The sequence below is a fragment of the Protopterus annectens genome, chromosome 13.part0, assembly GCF_019279795.1.
Source record: "Protopterus annectens isolate FY-2018-M chromosome 13.part0, PAN1.0, whole genome shotgun sequence".
Classification (NCBI taxonomy): Eukaryota; Metazoa; Chordata; order Ceratodontiformes; family Protopteridae; genus Protopterus; species Protopterus annectens.
The window spans coordinates 875,503,771-875,528,229 of record NC_056747.1 but is presented as its reverse complement, the minus strand read 5'-3'; the positions used below and the strand labels follow the sequence as shown (position 1 = coordinate 875,528,229).

At 38.9% G+C, this 24,459-nt stretch overlaps 1 protein-coding gene across 3 annotated transcripts in view; it reads left to right on the top strand.

Moving 5' to 3' along the window:
* LOC122787733 (protein rapunzel-like) overlaps positions 1-9,133 on the top strand; it is a 555,947-nt gene extending 546,814 nt beyond the window's left edge. For all 3 annotated transcript variants that reach the window (XM_044054596.1, XM_044054595.1, XM_044054594.1), the window contains exon 3: positions 7,152-9,133. In XM_044054596.1, coding sequence (XP_043910531.1) covers positions 7,221-7,898 — 678 coding nt within the window. In that variant the 5' untranslated portion in view covers positions 7,152-7,220 and the 3' untranslated portion in view covers positions 7,899-9,133. The remainder of the gene's footprint in view (positions 1-7,151) is intronic.
* The last annotated feature ends 15,326 nt before the right edge of the window (positions 9,134-24,459 follow it).

The following is a 24,459-nucleotide window of genomic DNA, read 5'->3' as shown; positions in this document are numbered from 1 at the left end:
GCAATGCTCAGATATTCTCAGAGTTAGTGCAGAATGGCACGAAATACACTGAACCAACCGATATTGCCAAAATCTTGGCAGACAGGTTCAGTGCAAACTTCACCCCCAAAAGGGCCCATAACCATACCAGAGAATGTAGAGCCCCTGAGATCACAGACACTCAGGTTAAAACATCCCTTTCCAAAACCAAAAACACAGCATCAGTGGGACTGGATGGTGTCCCAGGCTGTGTCCTACATGAGCTCAAAGACGAACTAACCCCTCACCTAAACACACTGTTCAAACTCAGCCTCTCCACAGGCTATGTACCCATAAAGTGGTGGACAGCAACGGTTATTCCACTCCACAAAGGTGGAGCCACAACAGACCCCGGGAACTATCGCCCTATAAGCCTGACTAGCTTGGTCTGCAAGGCTATGAAGTGCATCATCATGGAACTCATTAACAGAGACATTGGGAACCTCCAATCACTGGACCCTACCCAGTTCGGCTTTAAGGGCAGATCATGCCTCCTAAACCTGGTGGACTTCTTTGAGACAGTCACCAAGGCTATAGACGAGGGAAAGGTGGTACACACGGCCTACCTAGACCTTGCAAAGGCCTTTGACACCATTCCCCATTCTGGTATTATAGACAAGCTCACCAGCCTGAACACAAACCCCTATGTCAAAAGATGGGTTGCCACTTGGCTCACGGACAGAACCCACGTGGTGAGAGTTGCAGGAGCTAGGTCCGACTCTAAACCGGTTACAAGTGGCGTTCCCCAGGGCTCATTCCTAGGACCCCTCCTGTTCGGCATATACTTCTCAGAGGTACAGACAAGCACAGGATGACTGTGGCTGACCAAGTTCGCAGACGACTGCAGACTAGGGGCTACAATTGACTGACCGGCTGACGGACATCCTTCAAAAGGGTCTCACTGAGACTGATACCTGGTGTCAAAATCATGGCCTCAAGCTAAATGCCAAAAGTGCATAGTTATTCCCTTTAGAAATAACAAAGTACCTGCAAAGTACCACATATGTGGTAGTCCTCTAAATACGAAAAACGTAATAAGGGATCTGGGGACCCAAGTAGATAGTAATCTCTCCTTTGATAATCACATTGCCAAAGTGGTTAGAAAATCCTTCTATGTGGCCCACCTAATCACAAAAGGGTTTGCATCCAGATCAAAAGAGGTAATTGTGCCCCTGTACTCATCACTCATCAGACCCATCATAGAGTACAACACCCCATTTGGGATGTATCTTACAAGACACCTGCAACAGCTGCAAAGACCACAGAAGTACCTTACCAAGAGGATCACTGGCCTCATTGCCCTATGCAGCTCGACTGAAGAAACTCCAGCTGTACTCAGTTGTATACCGCCTGCTCAGAGGTGATCTCTGCCTGACATACAAGGCCATGTCCAACCCAGAATTGATGGACATGCTCCACCTAAAGAAAACCTTATTCCCTCAAGCCACATGCTCTAGGGATCTAAATCTCACCACAACAATAAGTAGGACGTGCTGGAGGGATAGATTCCTGTCCCAGAGACTTCCCATGCTTTGGAACAAGATTCCAGTCTACATTAGGCAGAGCTCCTTCCTAGCACTCTTCAAGAGAAACCTTGATGAGTGGATGGAAAACGGAAAGTTTACCCCGGGGATCACTTCAGTGGCTCTGCTGGACAGAGGCACAGGGAACTAATCTAAGGGGGCGGCAAAAGCCAACACATTCTGGCTAGGCTTATAAATGCCTTCGGGCAGATAGCCTAGTACCTACCTATGAACACATTTCATGTAAATGTTACCTAATACAGAAATAAAAAGATTTTCATTTGCAAAATTACATCCGGTCAGGTTAATTCAGCAAGTAGTAATTTTTTATTTATTTTTTTTGACAATTACAATGAGGTAACTTTTCAGTTATTGGTCAAATACATCACTCTGGTTTAGGAGGCAGTGATAGGCAGAAAATAAGTTTGTAAAGTTAGAAAGAAAGTGTGCTCAGAATTAGGTTGGATGGGAGCAAGAGCATTTCCATTGTGCAGTAAGGTTTTAAACAAGGAGAGACCGCTGGTGGTGCGGATGGGAGAAGGGAGAGAGTTCCAGAGGTGTGCAAGAGAGAAGGACATCAGGTGAGTTCCAGCTGGATGTTTTGGTGTATGCAATTTAATTAGGTTTTGGGAATTTGATCTTAGGAGTTTATCTGGCTTGTGCATTTCAAAGGTATTTGCTAGGGAGGGGCAAAGAGATGGGTTATGTATGAGTTTGTGTGCTTGGATAAGCTGGGTATATGTGAGGAAGTTTGGTAATTCTAGCCAACTTAGTTGGTGAAAGGAATTACAGTGGTGGGACCTGCTGCAAATTTGGATATTTTGTTATAAAAAGGTGAGGGTTTTATTTTGATGGAAGATAGCAGGCTGGTTAAGATAGATGCACCATATAAAAGGGATGGTATGAAGTATGTATTAGCTAATGTAATCCTGGTGGTGGGAGAGAGAAAGCGACTGTGACAGTAAAGCATACCTAATTTTTTATGATGATTTTTTTTTATATTTGCTTGCAGATACTTGTCAAAATTTAGTTGATTGTCGATGATAATTCCTAGTAGTTTTGTGTCAGACTAGTTCTAGGGGGATATTATTTTTACTGGTAATTACGAAGAATTGTTTGTCTAGGAAAGAGGTTTTGGAGGCATTGAATAGCATAAGTTTTGTTTTAGTTGCATTAAGGGCTAGGTGGTTGTCTAACATCCACTGTTCAATGGAAGAGAAGGTGGCTTGTGTCAGATTGTAGTTGTGATGGAAGGGGAGGAACAGATTATAGTAGAATCATTGGCATATTGGATGAGACTGGAGTTAGGAATTGATCATAATCTGTGTGGGTGTAAATGATCTGACATATACTTCCCTAGGTTATATGAAGAGAAACATTGTGGAGCTCTTGGAATGTGAGTCCCATGCTTTATATAAGCCTAGCATTAAATAGCATTCAACCCTATCCAAGGATGATGACACAAATAGAAGATGACTGACTGTAATAACTGGCTTAATTTCTTGTGTCATTCTAAGGGGGTGGGTGCACATGTAAGGTGATGGTCATCAGTATTTGCTGCTTTGCTGGGGGTGGTCTACACATCTCCTCTCTAGGCTTTAGAATATTAACTAAAACATTGTCCTCCCCCATAGTGCCTTTTTTTAGGCAATGCCAGGCTGAAAATACTTCTGAGATAGCAAATCAAAATCAAGACAATCTAAAGATGTTACTGTTCAGTGCTTGAAATCTAAACAAGAAACTCCACTCTCTGCAAGCTTTAATTACCCTAAAGAATGCTGACACTTGTGCAATCACTAGGATATGGTTTAAAGCTGTGGAGAGTACCTCAGCAGTGTAAGACAGTCACCTAACCTACTTACAGTTAACCACAGCTCACAATATCATTACGAAACCTCCCAATTGCCCATCCCTCACCTCCCTGTTTACTCTCCATAAGCCTTCCCGACAACTCGGATCTGAAAATCAGTTCCTTCTAAAAGTGCAAATGCCCAATCAATCTCTCTACTCATGTACCATTGCTAAAACTAGGAATTCCCTACCCAGCTCTATCAGAACTATTTCCAATCACATATCCTTCAAAAAGTCTGTAAAACAGCATCTCTTAGCCCTATTGCAATGCATATGTGGCTACGACTGCACAGCATCTTCCCCCACATGATCTCACTAACTTTTTCTCTCCCCTCTGCTTAAGTTATGCAACTATCTCTTGCTGTCTTCACTTTACACTATCCAATGCAGATGATATATTTTACTTTGTATATTTTGTATATAATGTATACTGCCTTTGTTATTCTAGCTAGAAATTTATGATAAGAGTGTATGTCTTTTTTTTTTTTTTAAGTTATCTCTCTATGTATGTATGTATGTATGTATGTAGAAAATGTGATTGCATGTGGAGCTTTTCACCTCGGGCAACCACTGAAAATGGGCACTTTTGGCCCAGTGGACCATCCCGGTAAACAAGTGCAAATAAATAAATAAGTAATACTATAATGCTTCCACACATTTAGAAAAGCTACCATACAGTCAGAGACTAATGGTGTAGGATTCTCTGTTTACATCAGAAGTATACCCCAAGACTGGTCAAACAGGGCAATGCACGTAAGCTTCTCCACATTCAAATCAACATAGGCAAAATCCCACGCCATTCTAAATGGATTCCCATTACATATACAACATGACACCCTCCTTGACAGATACCACAGGGTTATTACCTGGGAAGAGGTGCCCCTTAGCCATGAAACTTTTACTCAGATTCCTCTGGATCTTAGTCATATGGTTGTGAGCAGCATTTCACAAGATAGCAGAGGAGCTTCATATCTCCCTGACTGCAGCCAGTTAAAAAGGTAGTTATGCTGATGAAGCCATATAGCACCAATGTCTGCAAACTACTTCCTGTGTAATGTGCTAACATACATATTGCTGTTATGTTTAGCACAAGGTAGGGGTTTTCCTGATATGTGTTAGAAATACAGTGGTTTTGTGAAGTGACACCATTAGTATGTTGCTAAGCGCTATGTGCTGAGCAGCGTGCTAGCATGGATTACTACAGCCGCAGCAGTTCACATGCTGTTAAAAGTCCTGTAGTTTATGGCGTGGGACCAAGGACACAGAATACTGATGTGATTTTCTGAATGGTACAGACTCTGGTGTGGATGGTTAGCACAGGGTGTAATTTTCTGGAGTGACAAGGTGCAAGACCACAATGCTGCTGCATGCTATCAGTATCATTTGTGACTTGGACAGGGCTTTGTGCGTATTCTGTGTGCACACAGGCCTGTTCAACAGCATTCAACTTTTATGAATCTGGCCCAAAATTTGTTATTATGCTAGAAAATCAGTGTGTTTGCTCGCAGTTAATTGTGGTATATTTGCCCAGATTGTGTCCTTTGACAGAAGTTAGATTTCATTGAATGTGTCTTCTGTGGTGGGCTTCCTTCTGATATTACAATGGAATAACAAATTAATAGTATTTTTCTAAGTAGTAAACATGCTGTTCTGCTAAATAACAAAAACATGTTCTAGCTCTGTTGGTTTGTTAAAAGTAATGGTGGCATTCTTTCTTTAGCCAAAGCAGACTGCAGTATAAACCGAAAAGAGGCTTACCAAACAGTATTGACTTATCACTGAGGAATAAAGGCTGCTTCTTATCCAAATATACATTTATAAATTTGAAACATTTTATTTGTATTGGAAAAGGTAAATAAAATACCTGCTGGTATCAGTAAAAATTAAGTTCAGTGTGATTTTTTTTTTAGGTGTTAATGTGGTAAAGAAACGCATTCAAGTTTTATTGTAAACACTATGTAGAATGCCTTTTCTTTGTGAGACTGTATGGCATATGAAGACACTTCTTTTAAGTCCTAAATATGTTTATAGCCTGTGAAGCATTATCCAAAGTTTATGCCCCAGGAGAGAAAGCAGACTTCAGAGGAACCTGGATAAATTATTTTGGATTTGATTCTGTTTTGTCATTGAATCCTGAAAATGATGATTAATGCAGATGTCATTTTCTAATAAGGAAATTGTTATTATGGGCATATTCTGAAGGATAATTTTAAGCTAGTGCTTTCACCTTAAGAACTATTTGGTTTTAATAATTTACTTTCTTTGTAGATTATATGAAATTACAGCTCTAGGTATCCTTTCTGTACATGTTTCTCTTGCACTTAAGATGCCAGAACTGTGAAAGGAAACATTTTATCAAAATAAGTATACCCCCCTAAGAGGTCTGATATTCTTTTGTGCTCCCTTTTATTCTCTTTTCAGAGTTCTTCAGTTCATCCAACACACTGGAGGTGGATAGTGTAGAATATTTTAAGTATGATATTTTAGATGAAATAACTGTGTGTAATACAAACATGCCCCAGTTGCTCTCTACTTAGTGTTGGTAGTTTATTCCAAATTGTTAAATATATAATGTGATGCTTTGTTTTAAAGAGAATGATACACCTGGTGCTTTAGTTTAGAGTTTATCAGACTATAGCAGTTGTTTATACAAGTAATGCCCTTTGCTTATTTGATGCAATATAATGGTTTTGATATTTACTTTTGTGCTGAGGCATTTTCATATAGAAAACGTGAAGTAATTGGCTTGTTGAGATTTGCATAAAGATGTATTTGTTACTGCTGGACAGCTTCAGATCAAAACTGCTTCCATGCACTCTATTTCTTTTTCAGAATTTAATTGGAATTGGAACAGATTGTAACTGTAACACACTGCCATACATCAGTTGGCTGTACGTGTGGTGATCACTTTGAGATTTTGCAGATTGCAGTCATTTCATAAAAAAAAAAATAATAACTTGCTGCAAATGGAATTTTGTTTAACCGCCCACTGTACAATCCCTGGGGTTGGTTGCATTAGTTTTTGGAGAGCAATGGGCATAACTTCCTTGCAAGGTTGTTGTGGGGGTTGTTATTTTTTTAAATATGATAGCAAACATGTTTGACCATTTTAGTGTAAAATTCAACTTGGACGAATGTCTTTAACCAATACATCCTGATTTATAAAATGCAACTAGGTTTTTCCTTTGTGGGTGGCAATGTCTGCTTATTCTCAAATTCCTCTCTGATCACATGCTAGAGCTCTGATCCCCTGTGGGCTTGGTCATCTGAAAGGGTACTTCTAACTGTAGAATCTTACTTGATATATTTTCTTTTCTTACCAACGTATGACTGACATTGTCTTTTTACCCATGTTCTATATTTTTTACCTGGAGTGTTTTTATTAATTCTTGTTATATTACTATGCTCAGCATACATGATGTAACCTGTGTTTGTGTATTATGCTGGATGTACTGTATTTGTATAACTTGATGTTGGAGCTTTTCTCCCCGGGCCTCCGCTGAAAATGGACCTGGTCCAGTCGGAATTTCCCAGTTAACAAACGTAAAATAAAATAAATAAATAAATATTCTGGGATGGCCTGACTGAATGGCTTCAAAGATTATTTTAAAATATACTTGACTTTTTTATTCTGTCTTGTCTACTAGTAACTCTGCAATATGATAAATATTATATTTGTTTAATGTAGAAACATTTCTTCTATGATAATGCATTTTATTTATACTCTTTTTTTTTTTTTTTTTTTCTTCTTTTTGTCAGTATCTAATTTAAGCACCAGCCAGGCATTTTAATCGCAGGGATCATCCACTCATCCTTTTAAAATACGTCATGTCTGATGAGAAGAAATCACGAGAAGAAATCAAGGAAAAAGTGGGAGTTGCTTTAGATTGTCTAGGAAAGATTTGTACAGCAGCCTCAGGAATAAGTCCTATTTTTGGAATAGCTGGTTGTCTTTTACAGCTAGCCTCTGCATCACTAAAGGGTGAAGAGCTGGATGATATAAAAACTGGATTCAGAAAAGCTGAAGACGGCCTGCAAGGCATATCTGAGGGCATAGCTGATATGATGTTGCAAATAAAAGAAGATAAAGCCCTGAAAAGGTTCAATGAGATTGAATTCCGTATAAAAAATCAATTTAGAGCATATGTGGAAGCTGTAGAGTGTGAACAAGAAAGAAAAAGTATTAAAATAGATGATTTTCTAACACAGTATACAATGAACGGATCACATAAGCATATCTGTGCTCTCTATGACAGTGTGATGGGCAATAGAAAACTTTTCAGTGAACCGATTCTCAAAGTATATATGGATGTGTATAGGGGAAACAAAAATGACATGAAGAAACTTTGTGATCACCTTAAGTACTTGTTTGCTATAGGTATTATTACATATATGGAATATGTTTATATAGTATCAGATGGTGATCCTGGTCCTGAGGAGGAGTGGAAGAGCAAAAGTAAGGATGTCTGGGACAAAATGGATGCAGTTCTTAAACAGTGTAAGTAATGTGTTTAAAAGTTAGTATTGGCCAAAGACTGCAATAGTCTATCTGACTAAATGCAAAAGTACCGAGTTAATTTTCTCTGGTGGTGATAATCCTCCAAACTCCCAAAAGGGACCAAGTCCCCCACAGAGGCTTACATGATTATTTGACCAAACAGAAGAGGACTTAAATGGATGAGAGTTTCAACCAAAAAGTATCTGTCATCATTTTCTCTCCTGGAGCATATCCAAAATGAAGAGTTTGATAATTGAAAGACAAATTCAGCAGCTGCAAGCTTCATTTTGTAAATTTGCTGGATTTGTTTGTGTTGCTATATAATACTGATAGAATATTAGGTCACTTTGTTGAGTTTCTGCACTGTTGGTATATTTAGAGGTCTTCTGCATCATTGTACTGTACTCTGTGTGCTACTGACCATTGAAGTATTCTTTGACAATTCATATTTAGTGCATCATGTATCAACAGAGTGACCCACTGAATCATCAATATTCAAAGTACATTCCTCATTTAAATGCAGATTTTTTTTGCCATCACATTCTATGTTTGAAGAAATATGCATTTTAGTAATTAGTCATGTTAATATTTTATCTGATAGATGTTTGTTCTTAATCCACAAGTGCATTTGGTTTGAAATCCACTACTAATCAATTATGAACTTTGCTTTGGATTTGAGATTTAATGCATCTGATGAATATAGTTCAACGATTAGAGCAGGAACCGTATGTTCTAAGATGACTCTAATCTGATTTTACTTCTGATGGTTTTCTGTTTGTGGGTTAATTCTGTGGGGAAAACAATGTCTGTTGCTCTGCTTGGATGTCTTTATAATCCAGTTTTGCATCTTGAATCTTACCTGCCTGCTAGGCGACTAAATTAGGTGTCCTAATAAACTGCAAAGACTTTGCAGTTGGTACTTAAACAGTGAGAACATGACAGATGTGTGCCCATGAACACTCTTTGTTTGTGATTGCACCTCCCTCTTCCCTACTGTTTACACAATTATCACGTGGCTTTTCATGAAAGTCAGGCCTCTGCCTTTTTCTTTTTCTTTGACTTCAAGAATAAAACAACACTTCTGAAATACTGTGATGAAATTTATCTTACTTGAGCAGTGATTGTGTTTGGAAAAAAATATTTTAAACTGTGTAAATTGTTGTGATGTACAAGAGCTTGTAATTTATATCAGATTTCATGTAATTTATAACGGTAGATAAATTCTATCGATGTGTAACAGTAAGTGTGTTAAAGTGTTTATTTTCATCTTTAGTTATTTTTTTATCCTACACAATTTTGATCAGTGCTTTTAATTTTGATGATCTGAAGGACAGTTTGAGTTACTAGTGACCATTTCTGCCATATGATGTCATCTCCTTTGTGTTGACTAGATGATGTTTAAAAGCTGCTGGGACAGTGTTGCTTATTGACATTTCTTGTTTTTATGCTTAATGTAGCCCATCTAATAAGGGCGGGGAAGACATAGTTTTTCTTAATTACTTATTCCATCTCCCGCATTTGACATTGAAGGCTATAAAGGGTTACTTGACTGCTTGGGCACTAAAAATAACTGTCTGGAATAGTATTGATCCCTCCCATCAAATAAAGCACTTGCCTAAAATGATGTACCATGGTGTACTAACATATAATGCGTTACACTCACATGACTACTGCAAGACATACATGATCTTTATCTATAGGGACAATGTTGCTATCCTGAAACTGATAAAATATCTTGCAGCATCCTGAGAGTAAATGGAGTTACCTTGGCCAGCTACATGATATCCGTTATTATACAATGACCCCCCATTAATATTCCAAAATGTGCATGCTGATTGGCCAGCATGCCCGTTGTAAATCCCACAATAAACCAACAGAAAAAAGGTCCAGTCACCCAGACTTTTTTCCGTTGGTATAAAGTCCTCAAAATATATATTTTTAAACAAAAAAAAAAAAAAAGAAGAAGAAGAAAATACGGAGCAACGGAGACGTCCTTTTCTCCATTGCTTCCGTTTCTAAGCATTGATGTACTGGGTATGCATGGGACGCAAGTCCCATACGCATGCTCACTACATCAAAACAGGAAAGTAGTGTACCACAATCAGCAGAAGAACAGTTATGCGCCGTTATACAAAGACATTATTTAAGAAAAATATTTTTTTTCCTTAAATAATGTCACTGTATAATAGCAATAACCAACTCCATGGTTGTGGTATATTGAAATTTACCCATGGTTAGCTTTATTTAATCACTTGGAATTCACCCTCATGATTAAACCACACCACCCGTGGGTAAATCTTCACTATACCACACCACATTGTCGGTTATTGCTTTAATGTAGTTAGCTTAGTAACTTTGTTACAATCAGTATGAAGCAGCTACTTGTTTCTGTGATGGTACTTTTTTCTTGGTGCCTTTTGCCTCGTGCTTAACAACCATCAAGCCTTCCTCTGTGGGACAAGAGCCCTTTTATTTCCCCTCCTACCAGGTGTTCCCACTACAGAAGTGAGAACCATCCCATGGGGACATCATTCAACTAGCCATGAGGTTGCTTTGTGCCCTAATTCCCTCCCCACTTGCTTACTTGCTACGGAGGAGAGTGCTGTGCACCATAGCCAGATGAAATCCCCCTCCAGATCTTGTAGCCCTCACTATGATAACGGTGCCTATTCCTGTCATCTGATTCTGGCTTATACCCCAGACTGGGACCTGAAGGTAAACTGTCCGTCTTGTTGTGGATGACAGACCCCCCCTCCATTCAACTGCCGACTGCATTCCATAGCACATACTGTGGAGACATTTCCCCTAACCCAGATTTTGTCCCAACACCACCCCTTAATGACTGAGGTCTCCAACTGATGTAGACATTCCACAAAAAAAGGCCTCATTGACACCAATGACTGGTGCCAGAACCATGGCCTTAAGCTCAATGCCAAAAAGTGCATTGTCATTCCCTTTGGGAAAAATCCAGTGCCCATGAACTATCACATAGGTAGTAGTCCACTAAACACCGAAGGTGTGATAAGAGACCTAGGGACACAGGACCGCATCCTCTCCTTTGATAACCACATTGCCACTGTAGTCAGAAAGTCCTTCTATGTGGCACATCTCATTACAAAAGGTTTTTCATCCAGGAAGAAAGAGGTCATAATCCCTCGCTACTTGTCCCTCATTAGACCAATTATAGAAAACAATGCCCCATTTGGTATGTACCTCACTAGACAACTACAGCAACTGGAAAGCCACAAAAATACCTCACTAAGAGGATCTTGGGCCTTAGACACATGTCCTATACAGACAGACTCAAAAAAAACTCCAGCTATACTCTGTCTCTTATCTCCTACTTGGATGCAATCTGTGCTTGACCTACAAAGCCATGTCTGACCTACAACTGCTAGATATGCTACACCTAAAGATATCCCAATCCCTCCATGTCACACGATCCAGGGACCTAAACCTCATTACCACAATAAACAGAACATGCTGGAGGCGCAGGTTCCTAACCCAGAGACTTCCCATACTCTGGAACAAACTTCCCATTCACGTCAAGCAGAGCAATTCACTGGCCCTCTTTAAGAGAAATCTTGATGAGTGGATAGGCAATAGGAAGTTCACCCCGGGGATCACTTCATTAGCCTTGCTTGACAGGGGCACTGGGAACTAACTTTGGGTGGCATGCTGCCAGGGAATCTTCTTGGGCTAGGCTTATAGAGGCTCCAGGGCCATTAGCCTAGTACACACCTATGAACCTATGTAGGCACCATATCATCAATGCCCTCCCTTCCCTCCAGTGAGTGTATGCTGCCACACAAGTGTTCCTGAAAGCTGCCATCACCAGTTTAGGAAGCCAAGCCTGTGCTTCTCACCATTAAGTGGTCTTTGTGGAAGATAAAGAGCTCTGGATGCCAGTTTCACTCTCCCTGTCAGAATAGGCCAACTGGCAGTTGCTGCCCACTCCACAACCCTGCTTTTTCAGTGTCAGAGAAAGCTAACAGTCATATTGGCTTGTCATCAGGACTAAATTCCTCTTGCACACAGATCTGGAATCTTGGCTGATATTAAGATCATATAGTAGCAGGCAATAATTAAGTTGATTGCTGCAGTATATCACGGTTCTAGACTGACAGACTCCTCTAAAAGCAAGGCTACTGAAAAAAAAAACTTGTAGACAATAGATACCTCACAAGCAAGAGTACTGAAAAAGAACTTAAAGATGATATATACTTCACAATCCCCAGCATCATGAGCTACTTACCTTCTGAATTTGTAGTATGATTTCCTTTGTATGCTTAAGGCAGTTTACTCTCCATATGGTGTCATTCCATTCTTGGGATTGTACTTTCCATGACTTTTGTTGTTAGCATTATGCTGCGATATGATAGTGCAGCCCTTCCTCAGGATACTGTCCATTTACAGTTTCAGATATGTGAAGAAGAAAATTGTTTTCTGTGGTTTCCTGTGGATTTAAGACTGACTTTGGGTTCATGGTGTTTGCTCTACTCTTCTTTGCACTGATTTTTTTGAACCTTCATTGTTTTATGTGACCCCACATTTGAAACAGAGGCAGTCTTTCTGCCTTCCATACATTATGCATAGTGGCATAAGTTTCCTCTGATAGGATGTCTGAAGGTTGTTACAGCATAACCTGACTACGTTTCAGTAGGGAAAAGGAGCCTCCAACCAGAAGGCACTACAGATAAGGAGTGAACCAGGGAAATGAGTGTTGTAAGGAACTCATGCTTAACCCTTGCATCATCACTAGCAGAGACAAACCACTTTAGAATACATATGCCTATGAAACTGTTGATGTGACTAGACTTTTTTAATTGTTCCAGCTAAGTCAGCATATAAAACCCTGTTTGGTCATGACTTAAATTGTAAGACCTTTTTATATAGTGTTAGATGGTCTTTTGGTTTGTTCTCAGATATAATATAAACATTGTATCAATAATGAGTGTTATACAGAATCCTTTGACAGTGCTAAAGCTGCAATATGAGTTATTCTTGCTGATTAAAGGACCTTGCAAAATTGTGTTTTCAATTTCTGTCTTTATCTACCACATTAATTTAGGTAATATACGATTTTGTTAATTTAATCATTGTTTAATGTTGTTTATTTTATAGTTAGATTTCTTAGGTTTAGGAACTTATTTAAATATGAACTGTGACAATCACATGAAAAGCAAGCTATTACTGTTCTACAACCAATAATGCCATGCTGTCTCTTTCAGACGTAGTTTTAAAAAGGGCCTAGAGCACTCTTTTGCATGTTTATTATTGATTATGAGCCATTTATTATTTGGTATTTTCTGAGTTTATGCACATATTTGATGTTATGGCGATGAGAGTCCTAAATAGATAGATACAGTCAAAACATGTTGATAGATATAGAGATATATGTTGAAATATCGGAGATGGTGAACTTACATAAATAGCAGGACTATTACTAATGTTATAGTGGTTATTACTCTGTTTCTAGATCCAGCATCAAGTATGGGTTTCGTATTTTCTGATATTTTTAAAATAAAGCAGTGCTCTTTTCTGGAGAGAGTTTGTGAATGTGTTCGTATACATAAAAGCAATGAACCCACATTTGACAAACACTACTTCACATGGTTGTACTAACTTTTTTGCCTATGCCCTGGACAGAATTTTGCCTGTTAATAAAAAGCTTTCATCTCTTTTCTAGCATAACACCAATTCCACTACTGAATTTATTATTTACTTGATGACTTATGTTCTGATTACTCAGATGCCCATCTGGTTAGAAGACCATTTTCACTGGAGGCCTGAAGAGAAAAACACCACATACATCTAAATCATGAAAATAACAAAAGATGAATAGAATAAAAATGCACAAATACCCAGTGAAGTCTGTAAAAAATAAGTGGGCTGAACGCAAAGTGCAGAAAGTACATCACTGTCTTTCAGATTTAATAATAACCCATGACTAGGTGTGGGTATCGCAGGATTTGCAGGTGGTTGGAGTGATTAAACAAAGCCAGCTGTGGGTAAAATCCTATGATACCATGTCCACGAATGGTTTATGACTTTGCATATTAGTACTTAATTCTTTTATGTTATCTTTTGTATACTGATGTACCACAGGTGCGTATTAGACTTAATGGTCTATACTTGCACAGTACATTGGGGCAGTGCACTAGAAATGACAGAGAAAAGAGCATCACCATTGTGTGTGTCTTTTTGTATTTTTGTTTTTTACTGAGAAAAATAAAAAATTTTGCAAGGGACAGTGTGGAAAATCAGGTATGTTTCTTTAGTTTTTCAGAGTGCATCTGATTTTTCTCACATTTTGCTCTTTCCCTCGTTGCCAGTAGAAAGTCTATCCACTCGATACTTCAGTGACTAGACTTTATTCTTTTGGTATATCCTCAATTTATAACCAGCACGTTGACTGGGCTGTCCAGTCAGCATACCTGTTTTTAAATAGTAATGATCCTTTATTGTATAATCAACAATATTTTAAACAGAATGAGAACATAGCAAAATTCAGAATGTAGTAGTTTAAGTCAATGCAGATGGGATACGATTATAAGATTCAGGAGTTCATTGAGATATGCAAAATGCACGATAACGTGCACATAAAATACAGTGTAGTCCTACATATAATACATAAACTCCTATATAAACGTGAAATACATGCATAATAATATGCCATATTGGGAGGCTGAGAAAAGTTTCTTAAATGTATTGCATTATTTGTGGTTTGGGATGGTAAGTTACCGAACCATTGTCATGGTAGCACTTGCAGGTGCTTGTAGTAAAGAGATGCTCTTAAGTACTTCTTTGAAGCTTTTAATTGGTTTCTAGTTTTTCTGTGTCAGTAGGCAGGTGGTTCCATGTGGCAGGTTCCAGTCTAGTGAAGACTGTTTTCGCAGCAATTGTTCTTCATGTACTTCTGAATAAATAAAGGTTGTCTTGTTAATGTAGTTTACAATATAGATCTTAATATACAGACAGATTTATAACGCAGATAATGCAATTAGCAGTTAAGACAAAAATAGGAAATGCTAATTCCGCTGTTAGCTTTGTGGCTAAGCTCATTACAGTTGTCAAGCAATGACATGAAAAAGAGCAGATCACAAGAAAGCTGACTTTACAAGTACCACTAAAAACAAAAAAAAATTCTGACAGCTGGTCAAACAACATGTCCACCATATTTTGAGGTAAGGTTTAATTAGACTAGGAATGTAATGCAGTCCATGATAATTATATCAAGACATTGTTCAGTTTGTCGTGCTGTTTTACATGAACATTTCATTACAGAATTAAAGTGAGTCTGTATTTTTAAAGGTATTTTGACTCTTGGGGAATTAATTCTTTATGTATTTAAGAATAAAATTAATTGTATACAATGTGTGTTCACTATAACATTTTGTGTCCCAAGTTATCGAAAAGCACATATTTGAAGCCCGCAACTCAAGCACTCTGTCGCTTGCAAGGATACAATATAGGACTTTGCTTATGGTGATTTGTACATGGAAAGGCTGAAGGACTTCTTGACCAATCTTGAAGTGTGACTGCTTTTGATGTGAATTGAGACCCCCTCCACCTTTTGCCCCTTTTTGTGCAGTAGCAGGTCTAAATGTGTGGAAGGCATTATATCCCTAAACTGCTGGGGTGCTCTCTGCTGCTTTAAACCATATCTCAGTAACTACACAAACATCTATATTCTCTGAAGTGATGAGAGCTTGTAGGGAGTGCTTTTCTGTGTTCTTTAGACTCCTGGCATTGAGGTTTATCACCTTTAGTTTATCATGGGGTTGGTTTATCTCTCTCAGATGGTTATTAAGGTTGGCAATTCCTACAAAGGCATTATGGGGCCAGACATAGTATTATCCAATATTAAAAGAATATACGGGACAGTCGGACCATCCTTGACAAACCAGTGTGGTCTTTCACCAATATCCACCCAGACTGACTTATATTTTACCCCCCCCCCAAATGACACCACACACTAGATCAGTTATTAAAGTCAATTACGTTCTGTTTATATTGTGACGTCGTTCTTGAAGAAAGTATAATGCTGCTCAATATTAGGCTTATACCAGCCCTGGGAGAGACAATCTGAAAAAGCTATCGTGTTTCTCTTCGTATAGTCCAGTTAGGTAAGTCTCAGGTCATTTTACACCTGCATTGACTATGACTGAGTCATCCTGTTACTTGTGGTTTAATGACCTGAGTGCATGCATGCTGTAGTGCATCCTGGCCCCTGATAGGTAACTTGACCATAAGCATCTCCTTGCTCAACCTGGTGAGTGGATATTTGTTTCTTACTATGGAGACACTTGTGACCACAATATTGGACTGTGAGGTTGTCTGCCTTATGGGCTTAGATGTTGAGACAGTTTGACTTGAGACTGCATGTGTCTTGGTGGGTGGTGTTGCTGTAGGTGTGTATTTGAGGATGGTTATTTCTGTATCTAGGAGGCCTTTGAGTCTTGGGAGGCTTACATACACCTACATATGCTGATACCCATAAAAGTATTTGTCCTGTGGTGTTTGTGTGTAGCAGTGATGTGTGGTGGTGTGTGTTTTATTTCGTTAGTGTTTTTTATATGAGAGCATTCCTCGCAGACAGTGTATACCTACATCTCTACCATATTGTATCAGATTTTTTAAGAATTAAGTGGTTGTTAGAATACATAAGACAATTCCTACATTGTCTCATGAAGTCCAAGTCTACCAAGCTGGCTACAGAGGCCAGAGCAAAGTCAAGATCCATGATTTTGGATATTTATGTAATGGACTTTAATGGGAGTGGTATTTAAGCTTGTTTTTTCTGGTGTACTGCATAGGGGAATTAAATGAGTACACAACAGACATGATCGGATGCTAGTTTGGCAAGAATTTCAATTTTAATTTAATCTCGTTGTTAGTCGATGTACTGCCTGCATGCCTTCCCTGTACCCAATCCCCAGCACTGTGCTCCTGGTATTCAGATTAGTTGAAGCCTCAGCATGCCTCCTTGCATGCATATTTTGTACATTCTGCTGGTGTTATTTCAAGCAAGAAAAGTACATTTTTATCATCACAATTTTAGTTTAGTTCTAAATTTACTATCTTATTCATAATTACTTGTTGCACAAGATGCCTCTGTTGTCTTGGTAGTGTGCTGGAATGATTGACTACCACTCACACAGATTTGTGGCCTACTTCACTTGCCCGCATCCCAACCTGTGCACGGTTTTACTTCATTATACATTTGTAAACACTCCCCCATACAATCCTGAGGTTTCTACACATCTACTACCTACTGAAACCTCACTACCACCCAGTAAACTTTCTATCCCAGCACAGAAATACCTTCAGCTGGATTTCCTAAAATTCTAAGTCCAGATAAACAGATGCTAAAATAGCCACTTTTCTCCGTCATACCACACATATGTAGTACTTCCCCCCCATCTGTTGTATGTTTGTTTACATTAATTCCTACCACACATGCAACATTCTGTCCCACTTATTTTATATTTACATTCAGTTATACCACACATATGTAACACTGTCCTGCCTGTTGTATACTTACATTAAGAGCAGGTGCAAAATAGGTATACCGCGCCTCCATATACTTCCTAAATGTAACTTGTAGCACTGCTTACCGAACAGTACACTAGCCAATATTCAGTGTTTTAAAAGAATTAACCACTCTTTGCCATTCTTAAGAAAATCTAAATTTCATTCAGAGCAGCATTCATTCCCTCTTGCAACCAGCTAAACGCAAAAACTTTTAAATAATTATCTAATATTGCTGTCATGTCCAGCATTAGCGTCACGTAAGCAAGCACGCTGGTTAGCAGCTGCCTTCTCTCCCTCGCTTAACGTAATGAAACTATAGCTTTGAGGTTTAGAATCCTGAGGGACAGCATAGAAATTGGTAAAGCAGTCTTGTTTAGGATGCCGGACAATTTAACCTGAAACTAGAATTTTAACAGAGGAGATTCCAGTGGCACAATAAAAAGAGTTGGCCTAAAAATTAAAAATCTGTTAGGAGTTGGTCCCCTGCCAGCCTACTTACAAAACTGATGTTTTTACAGCTCACTCAATATAACCATGGGCTATAAGCTTTGCACATTCCTTATGCAGCAGGTTCGACTAATCAGTATTTGTCTGTGTTTGGATACAGATTTGTTGCATTAGTTTTCTTTAATCTGCCTAGTAAATATTTTGCTACTGTCTTTTACTATTTGAAATAATTTTACTGAAATAAAATGGAGAATCCCTTTCCTAGTGTAGAAATGCTGAAGAGTTAGAAGATTGTATGCCATACTTGTCAACGTGCAGACATTAAATATAGGTAGAAATGCCCTTGAAAAGTATGCATATGTAGTAGAAAATCTGAGTATCAAATTATCAAAGTATGACTACAGAATATTCTCCCACCTCCAATAACATGACTTAATATAATATAGACTTAGATGAATGATATTGCAAAAGAAAAAAAACGGCACTTCACAAAGTCAATTATTTCTACTTTAGAAAAATATGTGAATTTATTTCCTTTAAATTATTGCTGCCATCAGTATTTTTGTACTGTAGTCTGGTTTCATTTATAATGAATGACTTCAAAATCGTGTGTGGGTGGAGGATTCAGAAAATCATATGGAGGAGTAAAAGTCTGAAAATAGGAGTATACCTCCATAAACATGTACATCATAGACAAAGGTAAATCATGCCTCAAAATAGGTACAGTTTAGAGGGGTGCTGTTGCCAGTGTCATCCTTGCCCATCCTATCAAGTGAATGATATGTATAGCATTTCGGTTGTTGAACCATGTGACTATTTTCTATGCATGCCTGTTGGACTGAGCTGCCAAACTTTTATGGCTGTAACCTACTTATCTGCTTTACATTAACATTGCTAAAACATGCCTGACATATTGACGAAGGGCAGAAGTTTGAGTTTCTCATTAACTTGGATAAGATGCCTGATTTTGTTATGGTAACAATTTCCATCTCATATAAAATGCTGTGCCCTCTCTCTCTGTCTAGCTGGGATGGAGATATAGGCTACTGGGAGTGAATGCAGACCCTGTCTTGTCCATTTAATTTAGCAGGCTTGTTTTATGTAATACACAAAATGATGATGTGCATTATTCTGACAGTCTAATTGCTGCAAAGCTTGACAGATACTCTCATGCTAAATAGCTGGTGATCTCTTAGACTACCACTGATAACTAAATGATGAAAACTATGTTTTTTTTTTTTTATTAGAATTTAAATCTTGGTAGCTGTATTTGACTTTAACATTACCAATTCTAGGAATGCTAATTTAACCAACACTTCACTTTCATTCACATGGATATTGTGCTGGATCCTTTACTTTGATTCAGAACAAAAACTTTACTTTTTCTAATGGTACCAGATGGGGTCTATATCAACAAATCAAATAGTGGTAAGTTCGAACGCCCTTTGTTCGAACCAAAAAGTCTGAAAACCCTAAACCGCAAACTCACGGAACAGTGAATTTTTTCCCAGGGGAAAAAAATCGCTGCTCCGTGAAAAAACAAATAACACAACTTTAAAACAAACTAAAGTGGGAGGCTTTATCCCCTACCCCCCCTACTTAAATATACCAACTCCAAGATCGCACTACAGTGGAAGAAATAGCAAAGCCCCGAAGACGGCCCACTGATTTTTGCCCTGGGAAAAAAATCGATGTTCCGTAACTTCACGGTTTAGGGCTTTCGGACTTTTCGGTTCGAACAAAGGGCATTCAAACTTATCACCATTCAATGTGATGATATAGACCCCATCAGATGCTGTATAAAAACAGTGCTTCCATACTGAGAGCAATGCTGTTCCTCTGTTTACCCTTCAGAAGGCAGTAAAACCTTACTTTTAAGATAGCAACCAGTCTCACCAGATTCATATGCAGCCACGGTTATGATAAATATGGGTGGAATCACAGTGACAATAATAGTAGGTGGTGTATATAATGGAAGGGCTGGATGCACTGAATCTTTGGTCTAAGGTAAGGGTATAGTTACAGACTGAAAAGGCCAAGTATCTCAGTGATGATGGAAAGTTGGTTAATGGCTTTGCTGGATAAGGCAGGTTACTAACATGCTATGCCTAAAATATCTTTTATGATATCCACTGGTGGCATATGACATAGTCCGATTTCCAGTAATAGTCATTATATAGAGATATGTGTTTGCTATGGTAAGTCTGATTCATCTCCTGTTGTACTGTTTTCAAAACATGGTGTTTTTATTGTACAGGCTATTGTTTTATTGTCTTTCCAAGTGACTTGGGCCCTAACTGTACTTTGCCATAAATCAAGATGGCTCCTAGCTATTTACTAAACAACTGGTAGATAATTATATATATATATATATATATATCTATATATATATATATATATATATATATGCTGAATGTAGTATAACAAAGCTGTGAAATAAGAATAGCATTTGAGTGAAGCATAAATCTATTTTTATATGAGTGTAAACAATGTTTGGAAAATATCATTTAATATTCAGTAACAACAGACACAGTCTAGTGTAACTACAATAAACTGATAATGGCAGCCAACTAGTACAATTTAGGAACTTGGAATTTTGTGGTTTATATCTCATAAGGGAAGTAAGCTCTGTAACTGTGGTAAGTGGTTAGCAAAAATGGGTTGGGGGAACTTCCCTACAATGGGAGAAAAAATAATTCTGTAGGGATGCAGGCATATCCAAATTGCTCAATAGTTTTGGAAAGGGGACTTACCAGCAGCAGGACTGAAATTCTTTTGAGAACTTGAAACAGACTGCTTAGAAAGAAAACTCCCTTGTGTTTTGAAAGCAGATTAACATTTTGTGTCCCAAGTTATCGAAAAGCACATATTTGAAGCCCGCAACTCAAGCACTCTGTCGCTTGCAAGGATACAATATAGGACTTTGCTTATGGTGATGTGTGTTTGCACTCAGGTCACTCCAAGGCAAGTACAAATATGACTCGGTCATTGTCCATGCTGGTGTGAATGACCTGAGACGTACCTCCCTGGACTACATGAAAAGAGACATAAAGGAGCTCTCTGAGCATGTAGCCCAGGCCGGTATGACCCTGACCTTGAGTAGCATCTTACCCTCACCAAGAATGATGCCACAATATGAAGACAAGATGATCAATTTCAACAATTGGCTTAAGTACTGGTGTCATTCAAAGGGGATCCAATGCCTGTCAGCTTGGGATGATATGCTCGACAAGCCACGATGCTTCGCTAGGGATGGCTTGCACCTGTCACCCCTGGGCTTTCAGATATTGGCAAAGGCTCTTGCTACCCCCATAGTGCCTTTTTTAGGCAAGGCTCAAAAGACAAACCCACCTCCATAGGTATCACAAGGGATAAGAAACTAAGAGTAATGCTACTCCATGCCAGAAGTCTAAACCTCAAGATGCACGCACTCGAAACTCTCCTAAGCATGGAGAACATTGATATCTGTGCAATAACAAAAACCTGGTTCAGGGCTCCCGAGAGCACCCCAGCACTACCAGGTTATACCTCATACCATGCTTTTCGGCCCCAAAACTTGGACCGAACCACAAAAGGAGGGGGAGTATCGATATTCATCAAAGATACCCACACCTCCAGGTTGGTGGCAAAGCACGAAGCATCAGAGACTATCCATGTGCAACTAACAGTGGGTAAAACTGCCTTCCAGCTTATAGCCTGCTACAGACCACCCTCGCAAACCCAGGAACCCCACTCTGCCTTCCTGAGAACACTGGAAAATATGAAGGTCTCTCCAAACACTATTAGATTGGGCGACTTCAACTACCCAAACATAGACTGGGAGCATTACTCTAGCTCCAACACCCTAGCCCAAAGGTTCCTACAATTTATAAACTCAAATGCTATGGAACAACTTGTTACCACTCCCACAAGAGGGGAAAACATACTAGACCTGATCATCACCAACATGGGGACTCTATGCTCCAGACCAGAAGTGTATCCCTCACTGGTAAGATCAGACCATAAACTAATCTCACTGGATATTCATATCCCGACCCCACCCCCTGCCCAGAAAACCACAGTGAAAAACTTCTCTAAAGCAAATTTCACACTCCTCAAAACTGAGGTGGAATCCTTCAAAGCCCCCGGGCCTGTGGAAAATACGGGCCAGGCCGCAGAATCCTTTATAAACGCATTCTATGAACACCTTCAGGAATGCATGGATCATGCGATCCCAAATAAAACCAAGACCCAATCCTCCAAAGGCAGACGTCCTGTCTGGTGGACCCCAGCCATAAACAAACTATACAATAGAAGGAGGAAGCTACTAAATGATAGAGCAAAATCCCAAAAAGGGAAGGCATCACTGATCAGTATTAGCAAAAGACTACGGGCACACATAAAATTGTCTAAGGCCAGCTTCGAGAGAAAAATTGCACAGGACACTAAGGATAATCACAAGGCTTTCTTTAGTTATGTTAGGAACCTGGGTGGTAATTCCCAGATATGCTCAGAATTAGTCCAAAATGACAAAAAATACACCAAACCCACAGACATTGCCAACATCCTAGCTGACAGGTTCAGCGCAAACTTCTCCCCGCCTCCCCACCAAAAGGGCAAATATCTATCCCAGCAGAGTGCTGCCCCCCTGACATCTCAGATGCTCAGGTAAGAGCCGCCTCCAAAGCAAAAAACACAGCATCAATGGGACCAGACGGTGTCCTGGGCTGCGTCCTACATGAACTCCAAGAAGAGCTAAACCCAAACATAAAACTACTGTTCAGTCTCAGCCTTACTACAGGATATGTGCCCAAAGAGTGGTGTACAGCAACAGTGGTCCCTCTCCATAAAGGTGGTGCCTCAATGGATCCTGGAAACTATCGCCCCATAAGCCTGACTAGCTTGGTCTGCAAAGCTATGGAAAGGATCATCATGGACCTCATAAATAAAGATATTGGGGACCTACAAACACTGGATCCTACCCAGTTCGGCTTTGTTAAGGGCAGATCCTGCCTCTTAAACCTGGTTGATTTCTTTGAAACAGTCACCAAGGCCATTGATGAGGGGAAGGTGGTCCACACAGCCTACCTGGACCTCGCAAAAGCCTTCGATACAATACCCCACTCGGGCATTATAGATAAGCTCACCAGCTTAAATATAAACCCCTATGTCACTAGATGGATTGCAAATTGGCTCAAGGACAGAACCCACATGGTTAGAATTGCTGGAGCCATGTCAGACTCCAAACCAGTTACAAGTGGTGTCCCACAAGGCTCAGTCCTGGGACCTCTCTATGTGTGTGTGTGTATATATATATATATATATATATATATATATATATATATATATATATATATATATATATCTTTTTTATATAGTCTATATTAAATCAACGAATGCAGATTTACTGACCCTTTAAAAGCGAAAGCTTGAAATCCTAAAGACACGGAACAGTGACTTTTTTCCAAGGGAAAAAAAAAATCACTGGGCCATTTTCGGGACTTTGCCATTTCCTCCACTGTGGTGTGATCTCGGAGTTGGTATATTTAAGTATGGGGGTGTGGGGGGCACAGCCCCCCCACTTTATTTAGTGTTTTGAAGATTGTTTTTTTTTGTTGAACAGCGTTTTTGTTCCCCAAGAAAAAAAAAAAATCACTGTTCTGTGTGTTCGGGATTTCAAGCTTTCGCTTTTAAAGGGTTGATAAATCAGCATTCGCTGATTTAATATATACCCAATATATATATATATATATATATATATATATATATATATATATATATATATATGAAATAGCCAAGTTAGTGCTTTCCTTCCATAAAATATTCATGACTACTTCTGGGTTCTGCTATGAAACATGTCCAACAAACCCTGAGCATTAGAAACACGGATAAATTATGCAAGAAACACGGATAAATTATGCAAGAAGTACACAAGGTTGAAAAAAAATTGTGTTTTTGCATGTGGACAACCACCTACACCCTGACACCCCCAAACTTATTATACCAATGTCATGGTCTTACCAACCTGAAGATGGAAGAAATCTCCCCAAAAAGGGAATCATGGCCAGTACACACTTAGAAATTGCAATATGGATGGTAGCCTATGGAAAACAGTTATATTTTGGGCAATGGGCAACTGATAGTCAAGGAATTTCAAATTGCCATTTGCAGAGAGAACCTTCTTTAGACAATTTTGCAATAAATATCTCTGCATAAATATTTGGCATAAAACATAAATTATTCAGACACAAGAATGCATTTAGTTTTCTTAGGTTCTAATTCTGGATCATTAGAAACCACCTCATTCAAGTCTCGAGCTACATCAAAACTTAACTTCTGCCAATGCAGATCCCTCTGGTTTAAAATAAGAACACATCTCTTACTCTCACTGAAGGCTTTACTTACTCTAAATGTAAAAGGTGAACTTTTCTGTGCATATCTGCATAAAGCATTATAATGTTTGTTGTAATACTATTAAGTTGTTAAACAATCTTTTGTAACTTCCTACTACTTTTTCCAAAATAGAATGGTGAACAACTCCCATAGCTAGCAACATGCACTGCATTTTCACTGGCACAAGTTTTTCTCTCATTATTTCCATACACA